Source organism: Podarcis liolepis, assembly GCF_965112155.1.
Source record: "Podarcis liolepis genome assembly, chromosome: 12".
NCBI classification, from domain to species: domain Eukaryota; kingdom Metazoa; phylum Chordata; class Lepidosauria; order Squamata; family Lacertidae; genus Podarcis; species Podarcis liolepis.
In genome coordinates this window covers 47,754,513-47,774,753 of record NC_139563.1, presented here as the reverse complement: position 1 = coordinate 47,774,753, position 20,241 = coordinate 47,754,513, and the positions used below count along the sequence as shown (strand labels likewise).

Here is a 20,241-nt window from a genome sequence, read left to right as displayed (position 1 = left end):
TGTCCCATTCACTAGCAAAGAGTTCACAAGTCCAGTGTGTTAGTTTCCCCCCAAACGTATGAATGGTAAAAGAAATGAAAATGGGAGAAAATAAAACAAAGTGGTACACTTAGGAATACCAATGAGGTGAAGGCTCAATCTGATTTCAGTTCCTGGTGACCCCAGCCTTTGGAATTCAAGCCAACTTTTATTTGTTGTGTGGCACTGCCCTGGGATAATGTGGTGCATTAATTTGACATTTTTAAAAAAGTAAGTGTATATTCCTGAACATATCTATTGAGACGTTTCTATAAACACTAATCTCAGTATGATAGGAAACTGCAAAAGAAAATTATATATAAATATTTTATTGTTAATTATTCTTATTAATTATTCTTATTAATTACTTCTGGCATTTGCCAGAAGCTATATAATGACGGTGACAGGCACACCTCTGTTACGTTGCTTAGGGCTGCCACAGAAAATGCCCAGTTTATATAAGGGGGAAATAGGTCCCTCCTCTTACGAAACATTTTACCATTGAGTGCGCACACAAGTTTTGACGAATAATAATAGTCATTTATTATTTGATGGCCTGAGGTCATCAAAGCAAAGTACAAGACTAAGATAAAAAAATACAAAAAAAAATGGAATTCTAAAAACGGTGAGACCATTCCTACACACTCAAAAGGCAATGAAACCATTCCTACCAAGGTACAAGTCATAAATGACTGGGTTGTGCCTTGGGGAAATCCTTCTTAAACAAAACTGTCTCCAACGTTCAGTAATGTTGAACAGAGTCCCATCTGTCTCAATACGTTTTTGCTTCCTGGTTTTGGTTCCCATCTGAGATCAAAAGTGACAGAAGCTCTGGCCAAACCCACAACCCATAGCTAGTGCGCTGCTTTTGACTTGATGGGTTACATATTATTCACATCTGATTCACACCCCCCATTTTTCATGGATGTCAGTGAGGTTCCTGCAAGCATCTTAGTAGCAGTTTTCATAGAGGAATCCAAAGGGAGGGATTGTTTCAATATCTCCTTTGGTGGAAGTCATTTTTCATGGAATGCTTTTCCAGTTCTTTCTTTCTTTCTTTCTTTCTTTCTTTCTTTCTTTCTTTCTTTCTTTCTCTGCTCTGCCATGAATCGAAAAAATCTAGTTACACTTCGAGAAGTGAAAAGAACCAGGAATGACCTCTAAAATGTTGAGATATTGGGGAGTTGGGGTGGGGGCTCTAGGCCTCTTTGTGGAAAAATATCCTGGCAGGTAAAATGCGTTTCATGCTGTTTTTCTACACTAAGGAAGTGTTGCCAGGAGATGTTATATTGACGTCAACTGTTGCCCTGCTGAGAACATTATTTATTTATTTATTTATTTAGTATATAAAGTTAAAACGAAACTGAAAATGAACAAAAATATCTGAATTGAAAGGAGGTGAGAGCAGAACATTATGGCTGAGGTAAGAACCCCTTTGAATAGGGGATATTTTCTATCAATTACCACCCAGTCCAAAATACCTTCCCTTTGATTGTTTTCCTTTGGACTGTTTTTTTTGAAGTAAGAATTGCCACTTGACTTGCTGTCTGTTATACCCTGCTATCTCTGGCTACAAGCCAACGTGCAGTTTAGGAGCAAAGTGTCATTGAAAACAGTGAGACTAACTTCTGTGTAAGAATGCTTAGGATAGTTTTGTCTCTAGCTCAGAACTTTCCAAACTGCGTGTTGCGACACATTCGTGTGTCGGCTGCAGTGTGTAGGTGTTTTCACGCGGATGGTCCCTGCGCTCCTCCCGGGCTGGAAAGGGGTTAGTTTAACCTCCGGTTTACTAGTGAAACTGAATTACTGTGTCACAAAATGATGCGTGTATAAAAGGTGTGTCACTGGCGTGAAAAGTTTGGAAAGCTCTGCTTTAGCTCCTTCCCCCTGCCTTGCAAGTCTGACTTACAAAAACTGCAATGAATAATCACACGGTGCCAAATTCATCTGCTTGTGGGAAGAGAGCGAGGCTCCTGCAAGCCATGGATACTAAGTTTTGGTTTCTTGCAAAAAGAGAGCTTGAAATGAAATCCACAATAAGAGCAGCAACTTAGTAAAGCGCTGGGCTCTGTACTGTTTATATGCCTGTAATTTTATGTAGGTTTTCTTGACTTAAATATTTATATTTAAGTTTGCTTGACTTTCATTTTTATACTTGATTTTATTGTGCAATATTTGAACTGATTTTTGTTTCTGCCTTTGGCTCATTATAAAACCAGTAAACATTTTGTCTGCAGCATGTGTTGGATGGGGCGGGAGAGGATGTGGTGCTTTTTTCAGACTTAAAGAACAAAAGAATAGCCTGATAGATCAGGCAATGGCCCATCTACCTAGTCCAGCATCCTGTTCTCATAGTGGAGCAGGTGGTGCTGTGGACTAAACCACTGAGCCTCTTCGGCTTGCTGATTGGAAGGTCAGCGGTTCGAATCCCCGTGAGCTCCCATCTGTCCCAGTTTCTGGCAACCTAGCAGTTCGAAAGCACACCAGCACAAATAGATAAATAGGCATTGCTGCGGAGGGGTGTGTGTGTCAGGTAAACAGCATTTTTTATGTGCATTCCTTGCCTGCGCGCTTGCCACTCTGGCCCAGGCTTCCCTCGCTCAGCGCCAGGGCTGCCACAGCTGGAGGAGGGGGTGGTTGCTGTTGTAGCATCAGTGGCTGGAGCAAGCCCTGGAGGCTGGCAGGTGCCTGCTCGCTTGTCACCTGCCTGCCTTCCCTCACTAGAACATGGAAGTGTGGCACTCAAAATGGAAGTTATACTCAGAACAGAGCACGTTCGGCTTCTGAAAAAGGTTCCAAAACCGGAACACTCATTTCCAGGTTTGAAGTATTCAGGTTCCAAGTAGTTCGAGAAGTAAGCTGTTCGAAAACTGAGGTGCAACTGTATTTATTTTCCCCAATCTGAACTGTATTTATTTTCCCCCCAGTGGTGAATACACACACACACACACACACCAATAAATGGCCAGAGTTTCCACTTTGGGGGCATTTTTTAAAGCTGGATTCAGCAAAAATCAGCTAGGACCTATGGCAGCCCTAGAATAAGAAAGAACTTTTAAAGAAGACTGGGAAAGATTTGTAGAATATTTGAAAAATCATTACAAACATATTAAAATGTTCACAGGATTACAGCGGTATGAAGTATACTGGAACAAAAAGTGAAAAAGAGACAAAATGGAAAATATAGAATATGCAGTGGTAGAGGTTTAATAAAATGAACCATGGATGGGGGGAAAGGGAAGTCAGTGGAAAATGTATGGTTTGTATTTTGGCTTAATATTATTGTGCAAATTTGTAAAAATGAAAATATTGAATACAATAAAAAAGATAACGATGCCACAGAGTGAGGTCTGGGAGAAATATTTGCCATAAGCTACACAGGTGTAAGAAATCTGTGGTCCTCCAGATGTGGCTGGATTTGAACTCCCATCAGCCCTAGCAACTATGGCTGATGTCCAGGGACTATGGGAGTTGTGGTCCAGCAACATCCGGAAGGCCACAAGTTCTCTATCCCTGAGCTACGGTATAAAAGAAAAGGCTGCCTCTGTGGCTGTGATCCTATGTATTTGAGAGAGTGTTTCATTGAACCTAGTGGGACTTACTTCTGAATAAACTTGCACAGCTGTTTTACGATGGAATACATTGGCCCACTTACATCTAGCAGAGACCAAAGCCTGGAGACCAGATTGAGATTTATCGAATTGGTTACCAACACTGGGCTATCTACGTAGGCGATGGATATGTGGTCCACCTGACTTCCGCAGGTAAGAGCTTCCCATTATTTTCTACAAAAGGGTGATTTTATGAGAAGGAAGAATAAGATAGAGAACATTGGCAGATTACCCCTGAAGAAACACAGCCCTTGGGGGGGGGGGAAGGTTCCCCACCACTGGCTTAGGGACTAATTGTTGCTGGAAGTTCTATGTCCTGATACTTGCAATTGTTGTAAGCCAGTTACAGGACTGCTTTGTAGCCAAGAGATTGCATTCTGGTTGGTTGTAAGTTGTTTTGGGTTCCTTGGGCAAGATAAGAGTGATTATCAGTTTTTTAAAAAATAATATTATTTGTCAAAACAACAGCTATTGATGACTTCTTGAAGACAATGTTGTTGATGAAATGCAGGGAATCCAGGCCTAATGGTCACTGCTTCTGAGTTTCTTTTCTCTCTCTATTCTTGAGATGGGAGTACAGGAAGTTTTTTCTCTATTCCCCTGTCTGCCGACACAACAAAGGCACTGGTGAAGAAAGAAAAGCTTTCATATGTGGCGGGGATGAGCAGCTGGAAGGTTAACAACAAGAAGGACAGAAAATATAATGCCAGGCCTGTAAGTGAAATAATTAGCATTGCAAACCAATGTGTTGGGATGGAGATAGACTACGATGTGGAAACGATGAACTGTGAACATTTTGCCTCCATACTACGATATGGCCAACCTGACAGTAGACAGGTGTGTAGAATTTATTCATGTTTTCGTAGTGGCAATCTGTGCTGTGATATTGAAATTCTTTCTAAACTCTTGATCCTGAAAATTAGGTGAGATTAAGAAGCAGTTAATTTACTTTATTTTTATGTAGATTTAATTTCTAACCCTGATTTACAAAGATGAGGAGCAGAACTGAACATTTACTTGGAGTATATTGAAGGACTGCAAACCAGAACAGGAAAGAAATAGATATCATAACTTTAAAAAATAACTTGAGTTCACACATTCATGTCTGAAGGGACAAATGAAAATATTAAAAACTCAGAACTCAGGCTTCCAAATTAATGACAGGCTTGTACCCTGATGAAAAATGTTGGGTCTGTATTCTTTTAATATAGCCACAGAAACACATATTTTTGCACCACAGCATGTTCTTTTATAAGGAATTAATTTCTAAAGCATATTTTAAACCCAGAGTTAATTGCCTTGGAATTTGAGAATTTCAAATCTGGCTATTTTCTGTCTCCAAAAGAAACATTTAAAGCAATGTTTTATATCAACTCAGCTGTGAGAAATGAAGGACCATCAGTTGCTGTGAATAAAAATGCTTAAACCTCTTATTTTTTGCAGGCGGAAGTTGTTTCTGTTCTAAGCCGGATACCAGACATGTTCCGTTCGTAAACACCATTAGTTGGTGTTAAATATATGATGAGACATGTGAACAATCTAAAAGACTGTTGGAGGACAATCCTAGGTTGGCTTCTAACAAGATCCCATTATAAAAGAACAAGAGTTATTGAATAAAAATGAAAACATCAAATCAATCAAGATTTAGGTTTTCTGTCTTCATCCATTGGTGTAAATTTTGAAGGATGGCTCTGTTTAAGTTTGTGCATTAAGAATTTGAATGTGAATTGAATCAAATTTCTCCCTGCTGCCTCTAGATGTGGTAGAGAACACTGATCAACGTTGAAGTAAGGTTCAGTTGCCAGCCTGGTCAACTTCTGTACTTGGAATGGATGCCGCCATCTTGTTTCAGGCCACCCTTGACACATACAACATTTTGCTGCAGGCCTCAGTTGCTAAAAATCAATACGTGCCTGTATAAAGAATCCCACAACAGTGTAGCTTGTGAATTCATTGGCATTTGGGTTTTCATAGCCCCCTTCAACGGAGGAGGGGAAAGAGTCTTCTTTACTGGTGCGTTTAGCTGAAATCTCAGCCCTCAATCCTTCTTCCTTCACCCCAACTTCCCATTTTCCTCTGGTCACAGTTCATTGCTACAGCACTCCTGAAGTAAAATGCCTTGTGGCATGAGTCAGAAATGTAATCACAGACCTTTCCACTTTCAATCTAAAGTTCTCCCTACAGAGTTAATGCAAAAGCCCGCTTCAAATGTTTCGGAGAAAAGTCAGGTAGCCCTTTTGCTGTTCTTACCCTCCTGAATGCCCACTGTGATGTTGAAAAATTGTGTGATGGTTTAAAACTGCTCAGTGTACACTAGGTTCCATTAACTCCGTTTCACGCAGAAGTATTTAACCATGATCTTTTGACTAATCACATTTAGGCTTTACAAGTAATTGAGGTGTTCAGAATTGTTTAATTTTTAAAAAAGCCCTGGTTATTAACCAGTTATACCTGGGGAAAAACTGAGACAATATTTTAGTTGTTACAGGGACACATCATTCAAATTTTGTACACATTTCACGGCATAAGCTCCATATCAAATTAAAATGCTAAGATGGCATATTGGGGGAGCAAAACATGTTCAAGCATTTTGTCACAAAGCTAAGTTAGGTGACTCGTAAAGTATGTCACGCAGTGACCAAGGCTTGACATAAACCACATTTTACTGTGTTAACTTGGCAGTTGTAGGTCTGACATGGAGAACCTATTACAAGAACATTCACAAGAGGATTTTTGGGAACGGCTTGTTCTAAAAGAGGACATTAAATTCCATTTCTTTAACCACTTTTAGACTTTTTTTAAAAAAAGCTGCCAGTTAGTTAAATCAATCAATCAATCAATCAATCAATCAATCATATTATTAGTATGAATAGTAGTAGCAAACATTTCATATCTATCTATCATCTATCTATAATTTTAATTAATTTTTTTGTTTTACAGTTTTGAATACTCATTTAAACATCCTTAAAATATCAGTGACCTCCCTTCTTCTCTTTCCATGGTTCATTTTGCATAACATAAATCCCTGCTTATTTTACATAAACTAAACCATTTACATAAACTAAACCATTATAACATCAATCAAAACTTATTTACAATGTTGAATTTATTTACACTGTTGCATGCTGCCAACATTTTCAGTTGTACACAATTATTTCCCATATATCCAATAAACTTTGTCCAATCTTCTCTAAATGTGTGTTCTTCTTGTTCTCTTATTCTATATTGTTAAGTCCAAAGCTGTGCATATTCCATCAGCTTACGTTGCCATTCTTTAGTTGGGACCTCGATCGTTTTCCATTTTGGGGTTAGTAGCAAACATTTCCATCCTGCCCTTAAATGCGAAACAATTATATATATACACAGTAACATTAAAACAACACAGAAATCTTACCATAGGCTTACACAGTCTCCTTTTAATATAAACACACTAGGCCTCACTATAGCAGCCCCTCTCCCCACCAAAAGAAACTTGGACAAAGAGGTACCTAAGTCTTTAGGTGGCACAGAAAATCAAGCAATGTAAGCACCAATTAAACTTCAAGGGGGGCGGCATCTCACAACCAGGGCAGCTACCACTGAGAAGGCCCTGTCTAAGATTACTGAACTGCATACTTCATCTGGAGGCGGAAGAACGAGATGAGCTGCATTGATGGATCTTAAAGCCAAGGTAGGATAGGTTATGGGCTAAATCATGGATAGGCAAACTAAGGCCCAGGGGCTGGATCTGGCCCAATCGCCTTCTAAATCTGGCCCCTTGGACGGTCCAGGAATCAGCGTGTTTTTACATGAGTAGAATGTGTCCTTTTATTTAAAATGCACCTCTGGGTTATTTATGGGGCCTGCCTGATGTTTTTACATGAGAACAATGTGTGCTTTTACAGTGGTGCCCCGCAAGACGAATGCCTCGCAAGACGGAAAACCCGCTAGACGAAAGGGTTTTCCGTTTTTGAGCTGCTTTGCAAGATGATTTTCCCTATCGGCTTGCTTTGCAAGACGAAAACGTCTTGCAAGTGTTCCGATTTTCCCCCGCTCCCCCCCTTTTTCTAATCCGCTAATCCGCTAAGCCTTTAATAGCCACTAAGCATTTAATAGCCACTAAGCCTTTAATAGCCGCTAAACCGCTAATAGCGCTAATCCGCTAATAGGGTTGCTTCGCAAGACGAAAAAACCGCTAGATGAAGAGACTCGCGGAACGGATTAATTTCATCTTGTGAGGCACCACTGTATTTAAAATTCATCTCTGGGTTATTTGTGGGGCATAGGAATTCGTTCATTTTTTTTCTTTCCAAAATATAGTCTGCCCCCCTCAAGATCTGAGGGACAGTGGGCCGGCCCCCTGCTGAAAAAGTTTGCTGACCCCTGTGCTAAATCATATAAGTTTAACTCAGTTAATCAACTGAATGAATTTGCATATATTCACACATAGATAAAACAATATTACTGAAGGGGAGAAAGGCACACTTTGTTTTTATATGACACTTATGTGCTGTGTGTGGCAGTGGGGAGAAGAAAACACAGGGGCATAAGAAGGGGTCTTATCTCAAGCTGAAAAGCTACCGTTCAGTTCAGGAACATGTGAATACTGCATCCATGTCTTCAAGCTCCCACCTCTCCTCCAATGTCTGCATGAGCATCACTGCCTGCCACCATTCACACTCTGAACCTTCTAGGGTTTATTTGAAATGCATATGCATAGCAAAGGTGATGCGCAATAAGCTCGCAGTCTGCACACTCAGTTCTGGCACATGCCAAGGGGTCTGTGAAATCACACCATAAGTAATTTGTTTATGGAATCCAGGATGCAATGACTAGAGGGGTTTGGAAGGGATAAGGAGAATGAAAGCATGGTGGATCAATGGCTATTGGCCATGATACTTAAAACAGAATCTCGAGAGACAGCATACCTCTCTTGTGCTGTAGGACCTTTTCCTTGTCTGCTATTGGGTCCCCGGAGCACAGAGTCACACAAAGTGGCAAAACGACCTTGCAGGGTACCACAGGGTTTATTTGAAATGCATATGCATAGCAAAGGTGATGCGCAATAAGCTCGCAGTCTGCACACTCAGTTCTGAGCAAGCCAGCTTTTTATACATTTGCAGAATACAATACCACCTGATTTATTGTAAACCACCTGATTTCTGGGAAATTGAAAGTTATATTAACATAGCTGTCAAGTGTCCCTTATTTGAAGGGACACTCCCTTATTCCAGCGCCATGTCCCGCTGCTGTCCCTTATTGATGGATGTCCCTTAAATGATGTCCCTTAAATTTCAAAGGAAGCAGCTCCTCTCCCTCCCTCCCTGCCGGCCAGGGAGGAGGGAGGCTCCAACTGTGTTGCTTGGCTGTGTTGCTCACCCAATAAGAAGTCTAAGAATGACTGGGGGTGGAGCTTGCATGCCTTGTGTGTGGCTAGTTAATGCAAGCTGAGGGAGTTTTTGAATGCTGGACGCCATTTTGTTGCACGTGCTGCTGCAAACTTTGCAGTGCAAAGCCAGGCTGGGGAGCCATCTTAAGTTGAGGCTGCACAGGCCTTGTGGCGCATGTGATTCAGATTCTATTCAGTTGAACCTCTGGTTACAAAGTTGGTTGAACAGTGTTCTCGAAGCTACCAGCATGAGTTTGACCAGACTGCAGGAGGACAGGAAGACTGGAGTGCCTGGAACAGGTGAGGCTGCAGGTCCCTTATTTTGGCTGCTGGTCCCTTATTTTCAAGGCTGCTGGTCCCTTAATTTCAAATCTGTAAGTTGACAGCTATGTATGTTAAGTTTCTATTTCCTTACATGGGCATATTAGCAACGGGCATTCCTGAGTCCTCCTTATCTCTTTACAACCTTGAACAAAATTTTGAGAGGCCCTGCCAGCCTTGTTCTTATCTTCATTTGCTTAAGCAACACATTCTCCACCTTCTCTGTAACATCTAAGGGAGGAGAAAAAGCCTTGCTCTTCTGGCTGGTGTAAAACCTCCAGGCCTTAAAGGAACGGGGTTTTGGGATAACATATGAGAGAGGAGAAAATGCCTCAAAGAGTTTTTGGGATCATATATAGAACAATATTCTAATGGCCCTTCAGTGCCACTGCAAGAAAAAGAATACTGAATTAAATGGACCTTTCGTCTGACCCAGCATTTTGTCTGACAAAAGCATTTTGTAGCCCTGTGTTCCTTCAGTGGGGGGCAGCAGCTGAGATACAGCATCTAGCCTAAGGCCAATCAGGGAAATTATAGCTTAATTTATCAGTGCAAATCAGCGGGTCATGACATTTCAACGGCACCAGGGATGTCCTGAACCCTGATTTGCTTTGCATAAGGGCAAACACCAAATGCATCATTTCTACGGAAAGCTGGCACAAACTCGGGATGAAACGGTTGCATATTTCCCAGCTCGTTATGCATACAGGGACGTTGAAAGAGATGTTTTCTCTTGCTGCGATTCCGACACACTTTTGGGCAGACGGTCCAGCGTTCATGAAGCAGAGGGGGGTGAGGCAAGGGTGCTATTGAGCTGCATCCAAGACCGAAACCAAGTGTGATTGCTGAGTCACAGGATACAGCGTGAAGACTCAAATTCTTGCTTGGCATTTGGCAGCTGTCAAAATGATAGGCTTGCTTCACGCTATCCGTCTAGAGCGAACAGAAGCACTTCAAACCAAACCTGTTTCTGCACTTGACATCAGTTACAATTAAGGTAAATAAGTGGAATCCCACCAATCTTGACAGGTGGACAGAGTTCCTGTTTGAATCAGACACTAGACCTTGAACTCTGCTCCTTAAGAGTGATTGGAAGGGCTTTAGCTCAGCGGTAAGAGAATCTGCTTTGCACCCAAAAGGTCCAAGGTTCAATCCCCAGCCTCTCCACATAGGGCTTTGAAAGTTGCCATCTCTGAGGGCAGCACAGGGTCAGGCAACCTTAGACCTGGGAGCCTCCAACGTTTCTATCCAGCTTTGAGGCTCTTCACACTCTCTCTTCCCAGGTCACACATGTGATGTTGGTTTCTGTGTGTTGTCACTGTGCAGTGCTTGGAGTCACAGGACTCTGTTTACATTCCTGGGATTCCATACTGTTGGAAGTCTCACGGGAGACGGATGAGACTGTTAAGTTGTGGGCGAACATAGATGGATGTCCTGGACCCCGCAGACGATTCGATCCATCAGGGCATCGTCTAAGTCTCGGAACTCGCAGTGCATTGCAGCCTGTCGCAGGGCGGTGGTGTAGTTGTTGATTGACTCCCCCTCTGCCTGGTTCCGGCGGTAGAACGCATGGCGGGCAGCAATCTTGGATGGCTTTGGTGCGTAGTGGTTGCGGAGCTTCTCTTGGATCGTGTCCCACAGTGTTGCCTGGACTGCTTCAGGCGCAACCAATGCTCGGGCCGTCTCAAACACCTCAGGCCCACAGAGCCTGAGGAATAGGCCCCACTTACACTCCTGTAATACTTGCATCAGCTCACTGGCTTGGAGGTAGCAGTCGAACCGAGTGAGGTAGGAGTCCCATGATTCAGAGGCTGGCGCAAACGGCGGTAGAGGCACAAGTGAAGCCATGATTCCGATGCCTGCGTGAAGGGCGATGGATGGAACACCGTGCTCTAGCCAGAACAGTCAGCTCTGAATTGGTTCTGTTCAGTGATTCCGCTCAGTGATTCCGCTCAGTGATTCCGCTCAGTGATTCAGCTCTGCTCAGAGGTGGCTGCATCTGGCTGTGCTCTGATGTCCATCGATCCCATCCTCGTCACCAGTGTTAAGTTGTGGGCGAACATAGCAGATGACACAGTGATTTCTCCAGAGAAGCTCTTTATTGAAGCTGGACAGAACTGAACAGCAAACAGCTCAGCCGGCCTGCTTTTATAGGCAGCCGGCTATCAACATTGTAGCAACAACAACCCAGGGTTTCCCGCCTAAAATAACTGACGTGGACCTGAGTGAAAACTATCTACACTATCCCCCTGCTGGCCCAGGGTGAGAACTTTAGTACATAACAGAGACGTTACTGGTTTCCTGTTCCTTTGTTTGTTTTCGGTTGCTCTCTGCTCTCACAGAGAGATGATGTATTTTTTTCTGTCTGCGTAGCTTAGAAAATAAAGCATAGCCATGTAGCCATAAATCTCATCACTTCCGTGTGCTGCTTTGATTCTCTGCTGAATGGGATGTGCCTGGAGCCAGAGGCTCAGGTCGTTAATTATCGTCGGAGGCGATTCTGGAGGACTCGGCTGGAGGAGGATGAGCTTTATCACCTCGGTCGAGCGGAGATTCTGATATGTCAATGCCCCTCCTCCACTCCTCCTTCGTGTGCTGTTGACTGGCTGGGATGTGTTTTTCAACTATGACAATGCCTCTCTTTTGTCTAGTTTGAGAGTTATGTGTGCCTGGCTGGAATGTCACCTATTGCACAAAGATTCACGTCGTTTTGCTGCACCTGCATTTCGCCTCGGGCCCCATCTGGCACAGGCACGTGGCCCCTGGAAAGTTGCTCAGGAGGGAACATGGCCCTCAGATTGCAAAGGAAGGACAGTGTGTTTGGGGATCCGCCTCCTTTTTCTAGGTGCCCCACCTGACAAAGGGCCGCCAGGTGAATTCGTAGATGCGCTAGGTGGGCTGTCTGCAGATGCTAGGATAGTAGAGGTTACTTGGTCAGTCAGTCCTTGTTCACCTTCCACAGGGTTCAAGAGATGATCTTCTCTCTCTTCTGTCCTTAGCCCAAGCCAGACAGTGAGAAGGAATGGCACTCTCTGGCTGCTGCTTTTGTGCCATAATTTGAGCGTGTTTGCAAAATATCCAAAATCTCTTTGGAAAACCTGCCCTTCTACACACACAGCCACTCCCCATTTATTCCCTAAGTCTTGCTGCCCTCTAGCGATAGATGCTGTTGAATTTCAAGAGCACAGTGTCACAGCCCTGTTGATCTTGTTCTTGTGGAATGAGATCGTTTGCATTATTACTCAGAAGTTTGTTCTGAATTCAGTGGACTAAATTCATATCAGTGTGCCTAAGATTGCAGTCTAAGGCTGCATCTGCTCCTTAAATTGTGTTGATATCATTGCCCGAAGAACTACTCTTTGAATTCACAATTTACCTGTTTAAAAGAAATAACATGGTACACCTTTTTAGGTAGCTCACTGGGCTGTCCTGTGCATTTTTATTAGTGCAGCTGTAGGGTAGAAACAAACTCTTATATTGGATTAATTAGGAGTTCTAAATCTTGAAATTGATCAGATCTGCATATTGTTTCCATCAATTTTTAAAAATTGGTTATCCTTAGGGACGTGGGTGGCATTCTGGGTTAAACCACAGAGCCTAGGACTTGCCGATCAGAAGATGGGTGGTTTGAATCCCCGCAACGGGGTGAGCTCCCGTTCTTCGGTCCCAGCTCCTGCCAACCTACCAGTTTGAAAGCACGTTAGTGCAAGTAGATAAATAGGTACCGCTCCGGCGGGAAGGTAAACGGTGTTTCCGTGTGCTGCTCTGGTTCGCCAGAGGCGGCTTAGTCATGCTGGCCACATGACCTGGAAGCTGTACGCCGGCTCCCTTGGCCAATAAAGCGAGATGAGCGCCGCAACCCCAGAGTCATCCATGACTGGACCTAATGGTCAGGGGTCCCTTTACCTTTACTGGGCAAATACTGGGCAACTTTTGCCCAGATCCCTACGAGAGAAAACAGATTAACTGGTGACTCAGTTTCATCTTCCTGTGGCCCCTAACACATCCACAAAGAAGCGGGAATGCATCATCAAAACAGAGGACAAAAAAAGGGCACAACTTTGCATGAAATTCCCACATGCTAATTTGCATCTATAACTGTATGCAGTGCTTTTTTCTTTAAAAAAAATGTTTAGGGATACTCTCATTTTGACTCAAGAAAAGCACCATTTTATAGTTCAAATCAGGAAAAATAAATACAGTAAATGGACAAAAGTACAAAGGTTCACAAAATGTTTAGGGGTATGCGTACCCCCAGAAAAAAAGCACTGACTATATGTTTAGACATAACTACTATATTCTAAATAGACATACAATATATTTCACAATAGTGAGCAAGACTATGATTGGATGATTGATGCGTGTGCTTTCTCTAAGTGCTAAGTGTTGATGGGCAATTTCAAGACTCCTCCTGCTCTCCCTTTTTAGGGTTTTTGATCTTTAACCTGATCTGGAACAGAGAGACCTTCAAACAGAGGACTGTCCTGTGTATAATAAGACATGGATGCTTGGCAGCTGGAAAGCGCATAAATTAAATCAGAGCAAACATAGAATCCCATCAGCGAGCCTCTCCCTGGACTGCTGTAAACAGGTTGCTCCAGAAGCCCTCAAGGAAAACCAGCATCAAAAATGTCACTCAGATCCTGTGCTCCCTCAGTCTCACTGGCTGGAAGGAGCTACATGACTGTGGAGATAGTGGGAAATAGGAAACCTTTGGGTGCAAGAAGGTTGGCCATTGGGCTTTTGCTGACGGACTTAGCCAGTCTTGACCTACAGCAGGAGTGGGGAATCTCCAGAGATTAGACTCTCAATTTCCATCAGCTCCTGCTGGGGATGGTAGGCATTGCGAAGTTCAGCATCATAGGGAGGGCCAATTCTGGCCTACTGCCAGAACCCAGATGGCAGTGGGAGCATCTAGCAAAGAGCTAGTTTCATTAGATGAAAAGGGAAATCTCTCCTGGATTAGATGTTCAACTTCCTGAGTGTTTGGAGCAGCTCCTCTGATTCATATAGGCTCTGCAACAGGTGGTTTGATAAACCTCATGCATCCTTTACACAGAACATGTCCAAATGCTCAAATCACCACTAGATTCTTTGAGTTTCAAAAACAGGCGTACTCTAGATGGAAAACCAAATCTGTTTTAGTAAAAACAGCAGGTAGGCAGTCCTGTGGCACTTAAAAAAACTAATATGCTTATTACAGCATAAGATTTGGTAGACAAGAGACAGATGGAGCAGATATAAGTAAAAAACATAAAGAAAAGAACTCGTTTCATCAGGTTTCCCCTGGCTCTTAATTTTCTGATCACACTGCTTAGTATTTCTGTTTTGAAGTTCTGCTTCATATTTCATTGGATTTTATTTTGTGTTCGCTTTTTGGGTGTGGGTGATTTTATTATTGTCAGTTGTGTGAACTGCTTTGCTATCAGTTATGCAAATGAATGAATGAATGAATGAATGGGGGGAGGGTATTCTAAGGCACAAAAAGAAGGGGAAACCAGCAAACAGTGGAGCCCAAAGACTGCAAAAAGCAGTAGTCAAACCACTGGCAAATGAACATAGCAAATAAGGAAGCATTTCCCCCCCCCCCCGTAGTGGGAAAGCCATCCATTATCGTGACTGAGTTTGGAAGGAAAAAAAATGCTCAGCTATATATTCCTCACTACCACTAGATCTGGTTCCAGGTTAAGGAGTGTCTGGATAGGGGTCCATCAATTAGTGGATTTAGTTGGCAGTGGTGGCAAGAACTGTGCACCAAATAGAACTGGGTGGGTAAGTCTAGCTACCATTTTAATTTCCTTTTCTCCCAAAACAATTTTTTTATTAAGTTTCAACATTCAAAACATAATTTCATCTTTTATTTTTGTCGACTTCTCACCCCGTTTTCCACGGAGTTGGTTTTTCCCCTTCAGCTGCACTCTACCTTCTATCTATCAAATCAAAACTACAATATTACTTCAGTTGCTCATAGCTCAAATCCTGCTCACGAGTTCATCAAATTGTATTTCTTTCAGTAGTCTGAAAAAGGCATTCATAAAACACTCATCATTAGATTCTCTTAATTTTGCCAGTTCTGCATAGTCGATTATCTTACTTATCCCATCTTCTTTGGGAGGAACTTCTTCCTTCCATTTCTGTGCATAATCCTAGCTGCTGTTGCTATATACATAAAAAAATCTTTAACATTTTTTCTGCCCCTATAATCCCTAACAGAAACGCTTCATGCTTTTTTGATATACTCATTTTAAACATATTTTTTAAAAGATCTAATCATTTATCATTTCCCAAAATACCCTTGCTTTCCTGCAAGCCACCATTTTAATTTCCTATAAAAGGTAAAGGTAAAAGGACCCCTGACCATTAGGTCCAGTCATGACCGACTCTGGGGTTGCGGCGCTCATCTCGCTTTATTGGCCGAGGGAGCCGGCATACAGCTTCCGGGTCATGTGACCAGCATGACTCTGGCGAACCAGAGCAGCGCACGGAAACGCTGTTTACCTTCCTGCCAGAGTGGTACCTATTTATCTACTTGCACTTTGACAAGCTTTCGAACTGCTAGGTTGGCAGGAGCAGGGACCGAGCAACGGGAGCTCACCCCGTCGTGGGGATTCGAACCGATACTTCCCCCCAATTGTTTGGGGAATTGTGGGAAATGAAATGGTGGCTGGAAACCAACCAACCAGTACTGTTTGGAGTGTTGTTGGCCAGAACTACTTATAAAAAAAGCCTGAGGCAACAAAGTCACTCCTGTCAGGACAGATGCCAAGAATGCCAGGGCCAAGTATGAGTGGTCTGCTGACCATCACCCACATAATTTGGTTTGTCCCAGTTTGAATTCATATTCAGTTGCATGCAGAATTCATATTCAGTTGCATGCAGCCTTTTTAAAAGGCTGTAGTGAACTGCCTATCTAAAGCAGTTGCTAATAAAACCATTGTAATGGGTTCCCTATTTTCTGGAAAAAAATCATAAATAAAATGGTGAAAGGATAGCACTTCGGTGTAAAATGAATCCCTATCATGGAAATTAGGAACCCAGCAGCCCATTCTCTAAAATGCATCTACTTTCAGATGTATATTATTTCTTTGTTAATTTCCATACCTCTTTGTAAGAAATTCTTCTGAAATACTAATGCGGCCAGCTGCTGGGTTGGTACGCTTTGCAAACCAAACATCTGCTTAATTCTGGGCTCTGGGTAATTTCCTACCAACAAACAGCATCGGGATATGTGTGAATGATCGCAGCAATTTCATTTTCACAATCAAAGCTCTAAATCTACCTTCATTTTGCATGGATGAATAATACATGTGGCATGTTTCCCTGGACGAGGTTGCATTGCACTTCAGAGAACAGCATGTGGAGCCCTATTTGCACAGCAAAATCATCTGCTATGTTATGTTTAGGAAGCAGCCATTTTCTTACGTGCCAGTTTACAATTGTCCTCAATGAAGCCTCTTAAAGTACATAATCTATAATTAATGGGCTACCTCCTTCGGTTGTTCCGGAAAAAACCCATTGATTTCAGTGAGAAGTGCAAAAAACTTGTGCTTCCACTAAAATCTGAGGCCACGGTCACACTCACACCATCCATTTAAAGCACATGACTTTTCCCAAACCATCATGTGCACCAAAGTTTACCCTTCACCAAGCTAATAATAATAATAATAATAATTTATTATTTATACCCCGCCTATCTGGCTGGGTTTCCCCAGCCACTCTGGGCGGCTTCCTAAGAAACCAAAAATACACTAAAATATCACACATTAAAAACTTCCCTGAACAGGTCTGCCTTAAGATGTCTTCTGAATGTCAGGTAGTTGTTTATTGCTTTGACATCTGATGGGAGGGCGTTCCACAGGGCGGGCGCCACTACCGAGAAGGCCCTCTGCCTGGTTCCCTGTAGCTTTGCTTCTCGCAATGAGGGAACCGCCAGAAGGCCCTCGGCGCTGGACCTCAGCGTCCGGGCAGAACGATGGGGGTGGAGACGCTCCTTCAGGTATACTGGACTGAGGCTGTTTAGGGCTTTAAAGGTCAACACCAGCACTTTGAATTGTGCTCGGAAATGTACTGGGAGCCAATGTAGGTCTTTCAAGACCGGTGTTATGTGGTCTTGGCGGCCGCCCCCAGTCACCAGTCTAGCTGCCGCATTCTGGATTAGTTGTAGTTTCCGAGTCACCTTCAAAGGTAGCCCCACGTAGAGTGCATTGCAGTAGTCCAAGCGGGAGATAACTAGAGCATGCACCACTCTGGCGAGACAGTCCACGGGCAGGTATGGTCTCAGCCTGCGTACCAGGTGGAGTTGGTAGCTACAATTCCCAGCACCTTTAACCTACAGTTCCCAGGATCTTGGGTGCTGTTGGGGAGCTATGTGCTTTGCCACATGGCTTTAGAGGGTAGGACTTGATTCACAGGGCCGGATTTAGGTTTGATGAGGCCCTAAGCTACTGAAGGCAATGGGGCCCTTTATATGTCCAGGTGTCCTTTGTCAACAACAAATTGTCACTGTTTTTTGTGTGGAATATATGCTATATGGTAATTTATGGACCTAATAGGTACCTAAAGCCATTTGCACATGCAGAATCTAGGCACCCTATATATAGAAATGAGCAAACCAGTGATATTTTAGGGAGCAGGCTAGCAGGCCCATTACTTATATCATAGAAGCCTACACAACACAAAACACTGTTGCTGTATGTAGGTGGTTTTTTTTAATCTTATATTTTGGAAACATACATCCAGTTCCCCCCCCCCTTAATTTTTTTTTTGGGGGGGGCAAGAGAGTGAGGCCCTAAGCTATAGCTTGTTTAGCTTATACGTAAATCCAGCAATGACTTGACTTGACTAAACCTCTGGCAGAACTTTTTTTAAAATTAGCTTTTGTTAAGGGTTTTCTGTGCGTGTGTTACAAAACAGATAAAAGGTACGTCTATCAATTCGTCAGAGTCTTTTTTCACAGTTTGTTTACATTGAGCGAGAGACATTTTTTTGTCACAGACACCTCGCCTCCCTCGGGAGGTTGTGAAATCTCCTTCCATGGAGGTTTTCTTAAGCAGCGCTTTAGCTGAGATTCCTGCATGGGAGAGGGATACGGGGTTGGACTAGATGACCCTTGGGGCTCCCTTCCAACTCTGCGGCTCAAGCACCCTGAGGCCGTTGACCAGCTGCAAACCCTCCGGATGGGGCTGAGCTGCGAAAGTTGGGAGAAAGAGAAGTAACCGCGCGATGGAAAGAACGAGCGCAGACACCGGCGCTGCGCCTTCTTCCCTCGACGGCGCCTCCGTCCGCTGCCCAGGCAGAAGCGAGGGAGGGAGAAGCAGCCACGTCACTGCCTCCTCCTCCTTCTCCCTCTTTCCCCTTCCCTCCTTCCTTTCTCCCCCTCCGTTGCTGCGGGAAGCAGCGAGGGAGCTGCAAAAAGTCAGGCAGACAGAGGAAGGCGGTCAAGCGCTTGGCCCCTCCTGCCTTCTGCGTCGGGCGCTCTGGGAAACTTTTGGCGACTTCTGCCTTTCTAGCAAGAGGGGTGGAGATATTGACCGGACTGGGCAGTCTTGGGTCATCCCTGGGACGGTAGGAGGGTTTCAGCCTTTTAGAAAAGTCACGTCAGAATGCAGCCCGGCCCTGCGCTCGCGTTTACTTGCGAGTCGGCGGGACTCGCCCCCTAGTAAGCGTGCATTATTAGGAGGAGAGCGAGACAGGAGGGGCTTTGCGCTGCAAATCCTATACGCGTGTCTGTTCAGCAGGGAGCCCCATTGAGTTCACACGAACTTGCCCTCAGGTAAGTGTGTCTAAGGGCTGCACTGCTGTTCTGTCAGCCGTTGCCGGGGATGAAAGTGGACCGAAAAGAAGACTCACCCAGACTGTTTCAGGAGACATTTGTCGGTGAGTCAGGGATGGTCAGCTGGCCGGGTAAATTCAGAAGTCGGGTGTGGTAGTACTGATGGCTAGACTCACAAAATCTTTACCATGTGGCTGCAATCTTGGCTGGGCGGTGTAAGAACTGACCAGGAGGAGAATCCAGTGCTTGGTAGTGTGTTGGGGTTTAAGAAAAAAAAAAAATAACTTTTGTCATTCTTCATCTGTACGTGCTGATTTGCAAATTTTAAAAATATTTCCCTGTTGAGTATCTAGAAGATGCAGAGCCCTGAAGACTGTGCATTAAAAAACCCTGGCCATGTTGCGAACCAAAAGAGCTGGCTAGCTGAAGCAGCCGAACAATCTTGGAACAGTTCATGGCTAAGTGGAATGGGAGAATGGAGGCCGATCTGTGGCTATAGGGCTGGCACAGAGCTTTAAAGCTTCAGTTGTGGGTCTTGGCATAAATACTGAGGATGGGTGAACAGGTGTAGCCTTTGAGTAAGGCAGTAACTTCCATCAAGAAGAGACAGGGTTGAGGAAGGCGCTATGGGGACTGCTTCATCGTTGGTGAACCCCATCGGCACAGTCGGGGAGGTGATTGAAGACACCTACGAGGGAGGTGGTGGCGAAGCTTGCGAGATCCCCGTGGAGGTGAAGCCCAAAGCCCGCCTCCTGCGCAGCTCCTTCCGCCGTGTAGGGACGTCGCGGCCTGGAGGCCTCATCGGAGCCAGCTTCAAGTCCACAGCGTCCGTACAGGAGCTGGAATGCATGGCAGAGTACGAGCGCCTGAAAAAGGAGTATGAGATCTTCCGCATCAGCAAGAACAACGAGGTGGCCTCTATGATGAAAAAGGAGAACAAGCTGGATAAGGAGAACAAGAGACTTCGGGCAGAGCTACAGGTAACTTGAAAGGCTGGGGCAGCCATCTTGGGCTAGCAAAAAGAGGCATAGGTTTACAAGACCAAACATAATAAAACAACAACAACAACACCGCTTTGGAATTGGAGAGCAGCTTCTTGCAAGCTGCCAATTTTTCTATTCTGACACTTAGACGTTAACAGTCAAAACCAT

The 20,241-nt window shown here is 43.9% G+C and overlaps 2 protein-coding genes and 1 long non-coding RNA gene across 5 annotated transcripts in view; 2 read left to right on the top strand and 1 right to left on the bottom strand.

Moving 5' to 3' along the window:
- Positions 1–2,600: 2,600 nt before the first annotated feature.
- Positions 2,601–3,634, bottom strand: LOC310690114. The gene is made up of 2 exons (XR_014517917.1): positions 2,956–3,634; positions 2,601–2,919 (listed from the first exon to the last, which is right to left on the bottom strand). It is a non-coding gene; the product is annotated as an uncharacterized lncRNA (long non-coding RNA).
- Positions 3,635–3,679: 45 nt separating this feature from the next.
- Positions 3,680–5,266, top strand: LOC310690353 (phospholipase A and acyltransferase 3-like; the record flags this gene model as incomplete). Its single annotated transcript, XM_083469112.1, has 3 exons — positions 3,680–3,782; positions 4,198–4,466; positions 5,073–5,266. Coding segments are annotated over 3 exons (423 nt in total), but the record flags the coding sequence as incomplete, so codon positions are not given.
- Positions 5,267–18,383: 13,117 nt separating this feature from the next.
- Positions 18,384–20,241, top strand: part of NPHP3 (nephrocystin 3) — a 41,151-nt gene continuing 39,293 nt past the window's right edge. Inside the window, exons 1-2 of one of the 3 annotated variants that reach the window (XM_083467846.1) lie at positions 18,385–19,090; positions 19,444–20,070. In XM_083467846.1, coding sequence (XP_083323972.1) covers positions 19,717–20,070 — 354 coding nt within the window. In that variant the 5' untranslated portion in view covers positions 18,385–19,090; positions 19,444–19,716. Of the gene's footprint in view, positions 20,071–20,241 lie in introns of all 3 variants that reach the window. The other 2 variants (XM_083467845.1, XM_083467847.1) reach the window with 2 other exon arrangements.